General features: G+C 35.4%; 1 protein-coding gene across 1 annotated transcript in view; it reads right to left on the bottom strand.

The window, feature by feature from the left end:
• LOC106459417 (succinate dehydrogenase [ubiquinone] flavoprotein subunit, mitochondrial-like) overlaps positions 1-7,060 on the bottom strand; it is a 40,491-nt gene extending 33,431 nt beyond the window's left edge. The window contains exon 1 of the mRNA XM_013919040.2: positions 6,932-7,060. Within this exon, the coding sequence (XP_013774494.1) occupies positions 6,932-6,997 (66 nt within the window). The 5' untranslated portion in view covers positions 6,998-7,060. The remainder of the gene's footprint in view (positions 1-6,931) is intronic.
• Positions 7,061-8,223: the final 1,163 nt, after the last annotated feature.

Raw genomic sequence — 8,223 nt, 5'->3', positions numbered from 1 at the left:
GTAGGGAGTACCTGAAATAATGATATGTAATACAAATAAAAATAATAGGGAAAAATAATAATGTCAACTCACCCCAGTCAAAAGTGAACAGACTTGTGTAGAATCACCACAGGAGAAAGACAAAGTCAGGTCATGCAGATAAAGTACAAAAAATGTATTGGGAGTTGTCCACATCCCAGCCTGAATGATTTCCTCTAAAGACTGATGAAGGCAAGCAGCTAGAAACATAGATGAGGAATTGGGTGCAAAGAAACACTCTGCAAACAAAGACCTGCCATGGACAAATCAGAATATGCCAGTCATACATGATGATGAACTGAAGCAGAAATTGCAATAGGGAACAGATCACACGACACAGAGGGAATCTTTGGAACAAATGAAGGGGAATGATAACATGAAAGGAGGCAGTATGAGCTACATAACATCACAGGGAACAAACTGGACAAAGAAGTATATCCAGAACAGAACAGCAGTGCTGATGGGAAATGGAAGGCCCAATCAGGATAGAAGATAACATAAGAGGAATGGGAAAAGATGTGGGAAATATCAATGGCATAAATAAAGGAATGACTGACAACTCCAAGCAAAGAGGAGGAAGAAGACTTAAGGGAAAGTTGGTACAAAGAACATGTAGCAATGTGTTTGAATGGTTAACTGAACAGGGCATGAAATATAAAACAGAAATACAATATAGTTAAACAAAAAGGTGAGGAGGACAGACAAGATGAAAGGAACAGAAAAGGAGGAATATAATAGGGGAAAAGAAAGTTTTCTGAAAATGGGAGAATCAGAAGGTTTTTCAAAAGGACAGGCCTATAACTAGAAACAGTTGACATGGACAAACCCTAATTAAACAACTAGGTGAAGAGCTGGGAAAGATGAGGTACTGAAGGACAGGAGGGGCAGAAGCCATGGCAAATGGACCAAAGTCTGAAGGTACATCACTGCTTCTGGTACACAGACTATGAGGAAAGTTGAATGGAGCAGGAAAGGAAAGATGTAGTTTAGCGACATAGAATAAACTATGTCCGATCATGGTTGTCGAAAGAGACTGGGAGAGAGGAATAGGCCAGGGATGTTGCTTCAGCAAAAGCAGAGGAAATCATATCTGAGCAGGCTGGTATGGAGCAATGAGCAGGACACAACAAGAAGTGGTCTGAATAAGAGAAAATGTCTTGAAGAGGAGTCTGATTGGAGGGTAGACATATGGGTAAAGACCTCTCCAATCCTGACTGAACACATCTACTCCCAGAGCTGAAGGGTGTAGAATCAGAGACCAAAAGGAAAGAATTTTGGCATTCCAGTGAGTGGCAAACACATCTATATGTGGTGTTCCCAGTTGAGAGTACACCTTCTGAAATACCCATGGAATAAAAAATACCGTGGCGAGAACCAAATTGGTTGCTTACCTTGACCCAGCCACCAGATTCATAATACCAGGAACATGACACAATAAGATCACCATATAGTGGTCGTGGGCCCAGTAAAGAAGATCCAGAGTCTGAAAACACAGATATGGTTCTCCCTTGCTTGGTGATATAGCAGATGACAGGGGGATAGTTGGAATTAACCATAACCATCCACCCCTCAGGAGCCTGATGAACTGCCAAAAGTTCTAGAATGTTGAAAATGTAGAGTAGCCTGCTTGATAAACAATACACCAGAAATGTCTTGGGAATCAATGAAAACCCCCACAATCCACCAAGGAAGCATCGGTAAACAGATGAGACATCAGACAAAGTGGAGGAATGGGACCCCCACCATAGTCAATTCCCTTTCCAACCAATCAAGGTTGGCCCTGATCCCAGAGAGAAGGGTAATGGGATGATCCAAGAGATCATAGGAGAAGTTCCATTGGTCAAGAAGTGTCCACTGAAGGGAATGCATGCAAGCTCAACCCAAAAGGAACGAGCTTCCAAGGAAGCCCACATCCATAAAAGACGGAATCTTTATGCAGCAAGAAAAGGTGAGGGTAAGGCCATTAAGACTACCTACTCCATATCTCTGAGCTGAAGTGAAGAAGGCTGGGCCTGACAAAGATGGGAAATGAAGAAAAAACCCCAATGAAATAAGATATTGAGTGAGGTTAAGAATGGACTTCTCCAACTGATTAGCTTCCCAAAGAAGTAAGCAGGCACTATTGACTGGGCACAGGAAGAGGCAAGCAGGAGCCAATCATCCATGATAAGAAGAGTCCAAAGACCGAATGTGTGAAAATGAAGGGCAAAAGAGCATACCACTCGATAAAACACGTGGAGCCGAAGATGGACCAAGCGGCAGTACCTGTAACTGGAAAACACAACCCTCATGGATCAACCAAAAAAAATGCAACATTGGAGCAGTTGTAGTATGAAAAAAGCATCTGTAACAATGATTTGGTCATCCAGAGTCAGAGTGGGTACCACCCGTTCGACAGTCGCTTTGTGTAGTAGGTCATGAACAGACTAGGCAAGGTGACTGGAAGATGGAAGAGATACAATCCCAAGGAAGAGGGAAGGAGATCTGGGAAGTGAATTGAAAGCAGAAACCTTCATAAAACCCACGGAACTGTCATGAAGTATAGTGAAAAATAAACAAAATAAACATACTTAGAGAATGTACTGATTACTGACAAACAAACAAAATCTGAACATTTGTAGTCAACACAATACATAAAAAAAAATAAGCTTGCAAAACTACAAAATTTGACCTAAAACAATAAGCAACACCTAAAGTACAAAGACATAAAGGAATTTAGAAGATAAAAATACGTAAATATTAAACTTACAAGTCCACTCAAAGAACCGATAATACAAAGGACACGAAAGTAAACCCTACACTGAAGAACATGAGAATGAAAAAGCACCCAGTTAACACGAAAGTAAACCCTACCCTGAAGAACATGAGAATGAAAAAGCACCCAGTTAACAATAACAAAATTTGACTCAAACGTAATCCCCAATTAGATGTGACTAGTATTAAAGAAAAAGGAACTAACAGTGAAAGGAAGTTCAAATAATGAACCAATAGACACAAAATTGTTCAAAGTTACAATTTTCAAACAGTAACTATCGTGCAAAACCCATACAGATGGCAAAAATTAAACAAAAACAAAATAATAATCAAATTAAACACAAATTTAAACTGAAGTCACTTAGATGGTAAAAGAATTATAAAAATTAACTTACCAAATACTGAGCAGAGAAGATATTAAATTATCATGCAAGGTAATTAAGTCAATCCACACAGCCTCACATAAACTCGCTAAACATGGGTATACCTACTAGGAGTGAGGAATACATGCTGAAAAACTTACCACGGATATCCTGGGAAAAAGAACAATACATAACCCAGAAGATTGCATGGAAGCATGGTAACAGGTGGAAGGTGCAGTAGAAAAAAAATTGTCAGCCAAACATAACACACACACAAACTCTTCTCAAACTAATGCCTGTACTTCTCCAGCAGACATCGTCAACCCTGAGATCTGGAGACTTGTGTCAGAACCACTGTCGACTATCGTGGAAATATCATCCACCATATTAGATCTTGAATTCATATGAGCAAATTAGAATTTGGAAAACAGAAAAGTAATGAATAGAAGCAATGGAAATCAAACAAGAAGTCGAAACCAATATAAATTTGTGATCAAGCACAATCAAAGTTTTGTCACATGGAGAGCAAGTTAAAACACATGACTACACACTAGAATACCAATCAAAAAAGTGAGAATTGTTCTAGAATAGTAGAGGAAGCTAGTTTTACGAGTATAGATGACAGGGTGAATGGTGGAGAGTAGTCACAAGATAAACACATGTTCTGAAACGGTGCAAAACTGATGGGATATAAAGACTGGTGTGCTGTAGAATTTTTTTTTTTTTTAAACTAATGCTTAGAGGGCAGACCAGAATCAAGATAGATTTGAGTGAGACGAGATAGTACCATTTCAGAATATTTCTGTACTTTATTCAGGCACTACACTTCTCCGTACTTTTTCTGCATTTAGTTTTTCCTAGCCCTTATCACTGTCTAGTCCTAATTTAAAGCCGCTCTTACAGCAAAGTTTACCGTTAATAAACCCTGGAAAAAAAAATACATGGGCATATTGTGTATTTTCTAACCTCTTACTTACTATATATTTTACAAAGTTTCAGTGTACTTCAGTTTTTGCTCTTAATATCGAATGTCAATCAAGAAAACAACCAAATTTCTCTGGTCTTTGTTATTCATGAGGGGATGAAGCACCAAGGACATTGCATGTTTCTCCATTAGGAGAGACTGCTGTTGCATGAAAAAGACACTATAGACAGGTATAGTGATCTGTTTAGGTGACAAACCATGTGGTAGCTCTTTGTTGACATGTAGGTAATGAATAACAAAAGTCTGCAGATAGACCATTAACCTTTTCATCTCAAGCTCATGCAATTTGCAGAAATTGAGTCACGAATTTCACCGATACAACAATATATGTGGTAACTCAGATATTTCTTAACGTATCCTTTCAAAAACAGGCAAGATTTTGTTGAAGCTCATAAGTATCTTGTACACAAAGAATGACATTTTGAATGTAACACAATGACTTGCACAAAAAAGCATTAAATTTAAAGGGGTTCCCATTGCAAAAGGGTTATCAAGACCAACTGGTTACCTTTTCCCAACCCAAACAGTGGACTTATTACAACTCTGTTTTCTACCTTTAACCCAATTTTCAGTTGACCTTTAAGGTTCTTCTCCAAATACATAAGAATACAAATTACTCTTCAAACTACATACATGAAAAACATTATCAAAAACCTTCTGGAAGTCTAGGTACACAACATCATCTAGGATACCATCATCCAGGATGAGTGCACCAATAAGGCATAAGACTGGCTTGCAAACACTACACTGGCAAATAAATCCAACACCTTTCTAAAACACCATGTGCACCAATGCAGTGTTTCCTTGACAATAACTATGCAAGTATAATGCCCACTTAATAGATCTCTATACATCAAAATAGAGGAATCCCAGACTATTTCTACTTTCATGTACACTTTTGTACTTTATACTGATATGATATCCCAAATGAATAACTTGTTGCAGAGAGATAAAGACTATTAGAATAATAGAACAAATAAAAAAAAAGACATCTTAAATTTCAAGTTCAAAAGTTCACTTATATTTGTGCAAAAGAAAAAAATGGAAGCAAATAGCATTAGCAATACACACTTTGGGAGATACAGTCTGAGCGTCAATGAAGTAAAGCACATATGGAATAACTTTTAATGAGCAAAAGGTACTTGCATAGGGATTGCACAAGATATAATTGGCAAAAATATTAGATGTTTATAGAGTTAAAAAACACCTAACAATACTGAAAATAAAATATACTTTGCGAGATACAAGTTGACACACAAGCACTGACATATAATGAAATCAAACAATCACCACATTGTCATTCCACACAACACTGAGTAGCAATGTGAAGAGCATATTCCACAGTATAGTATACCATCCATTCTTCTCTATGACCATTAACCCTACTAAGGATTGATGTGTTCCTCTACATTTCAAATTGAAACAAACAAGTTGGTACTGGTCAAAGGTTATTCATAAAAAGAAATAACTGTTCAGTTATATGTAATATTATCAAACAATTAACATAAAGAGCCACATGTACCCAACCAAGAGTACTGTTGCATACATGTTAAATTTGTAGCTTTAAAAATAGTTTTGAGAAGAATAAATAAATAAAATGGAAGTACCCATGTTATTTCTGCATCATATTGGAATTTGTCATTTAACCAATTTTTTATTTAATTTTTTCTGCTCTTACATTACATATGGACAGAAATGGTTTCTAACAATATTATGCTTTGGAGATGGATAAAATTATTATTGAAAGTTTAGTTTTAACAGCATAAGAAGAGTCAAAGAATGACTACAATGACAAAAATAGGGTATGTGATACTGGGGCCTACCAAATTTACAACACATCTAGCATCCAAGATTCTGGTAAGAAACTAGTTAATGATAATGTTTTACCCAGTTCAAATGAATTTTTCACACCATAAGTAATGTGAAATTGATTGTAACATTCTTAATATATACAAAAAAACAACAAATATAAAGCAATGAATAATAATTTGCATGCAAAATAATGAGATAGATTTACTAATACTTATACTAGTACCAGTCAGACACATTTATATTTTGACCAAATCTATATTGTGTAAAATTTAAAACTTCAGCAATTATTTGAAATAAACACCATATAAGATTAAATACATTTTATCACTTTCATTCAATGTAACATTTATGCCACACCTACCCCTTAGAAAATAAAGATCAATGCCAGCCCTAATTATTCAAACATTTATCAAGTCTTCCCTAAAACTCCCTTAAGTTTACTGCTTCCACCACATCTGAAAGCAAACAGTTCCACAGGCCAACTATAATGCTAGAAAATAAAAATATCTAGGCTGAAGATATAAAAATGCAGCAGTACTATCAGTTCCCTTAACCCTTTCCAGATAGATCATGCATCCATGTCATTGCTTTTGTTGACTTACATTCAAAATTTTGTTGAACGACTATTTTATGAATTCAAGTCAACAAGTTTGGTATCAAAGTGTAAATTATAATTTAAATTTTAGTATTATACATTATTTGATTTGTTAATGAACGTGCATAACTTTCTGCATAGCAATAAAACAACACGGAACAATATTTTGGACTTTTTTTCACCCATTTTCGTCAAATGAAGAGATTATGTGAAACTAAATGGAATGACAAAATTATTAACTTAATTAAGAATAAGAGTAAGACGGCAAGGGAAAAATACCAATGTCACACGTTGAACATTTTACCACAGTGCATTTTTTTATTTTAAGAACAGCATTAAAATCCTAATATTTTAATATAATTCACAAAAAAACATGTACAAATAACATATAAAAATTATACAAACCAAACCCCCATAGGAATGAGACAGATTTTTTAAAATGAACACAGGACTTCTCAGTAACCTCGCCATTTTATCTTTTAACCGGCCAACCTTGAGTACAATAAATACCTAAAAGGGCACTCGTTATAAATTTTTAGTCAGCCGCAAGGTGACGATTTTTTTTTTTTTGAAGCGTTGTGTAATAATAAAGAGATAAAGCGCATGTAATAACGACGTTAAATTAGATCTAGTACGAGGATATTCCGTAGAAGTGCAATAAATAGTTCAGCAAAGTTGAGATAAGTAATTGCTCTAAGAACAAAAATTAATTTATAATACCGTAACTTATAGACAGTTATTACGTGCGTAACAAGACTGTGTTGTAGTGTGTTGATTCTTACCTCATTGGTAATATATATTTATATATAGAGAAAGAGAGAGAGAGATACATACATACACATCTGCAAATGTTTTAAATGTTAATCATATTTATTTTCAAATTTTTAACTATAATGATGTGTGATATTTAAGTGCTTTGAGTTTAGTTTTTCGTCTTACAATTTTCTGCAATTTATCATCTAAATATGAATGAGCTGTACAAAGATTGCCAGTAGGTTGAGATAAAACTCATGAAACTGTAGTGGGAGACCATACTACGTGGTTTCCACCCCTTTAGTTAAAATGTAATTGTTTTTGGTTTGAATTTCGCGCAAAGATACTCGAGGGCTATCTACGCTAGCTGTCTCTATTTTAGAATTGACAGACAAGCGGGAAGCCAGAGAGTCAAAACCACCCATCATCAACTCTTTAGCTACTCTAATCGAATTGACCATGAAATTATAACGCCCCACAGCTGAAAGTGTAAATTTGTTTGGTGAAGGGATTGGAAACCATAACCCACAGACTGTGAGTTGAGTATCCTAGCAACCAGGTCATCTCAAATTACAGAAGGGACGTACGATTCATTAAAAAGCAATTTTTGTTCTCTTTTGGTGAATCATATACACCTGGAAAAAAGTTAAGCACCCCCGTGTTTTTTTCAAATGATTCAGATTCGACGTTCTTGTGACTGATTATAAATTACCATTCAATCTAAACGTGTTTATCAAATGAAATTATGCATTATTGGGCACAAGAAAACAAGATTATCACCGTAAAATAACAATTTTTAATTTACATATCATGACATCAAAATCTGGACAGTTTTCACGCTTAAAATTATCTTTAATAAGTATTGTCAGTGAAACCTCAAAAACGTTATTAGAATTGTCAATCACATTACAAATGTCAATCATGACCACACATTGATAATTAGT

This window comes from Limulus polyphemus, unplaced genomic scaffold (assembly GCF_000517525.1).
Source record: "Limulus polyphemus unplaced genomic scaffold, Limulus_polyphemus-2.1.2 Scaffold27, whole genome shotgun sequence".
Taxonomy (NCBI): Eukaryota; Metazoa; Arthropoda; class Merostomata; order Xiphosura; family Limulidae; genus Limulus; species Limulus polyphemus.
This window is presented reverse-complemented; position numbering and strand designations above follow the sequence as displayed.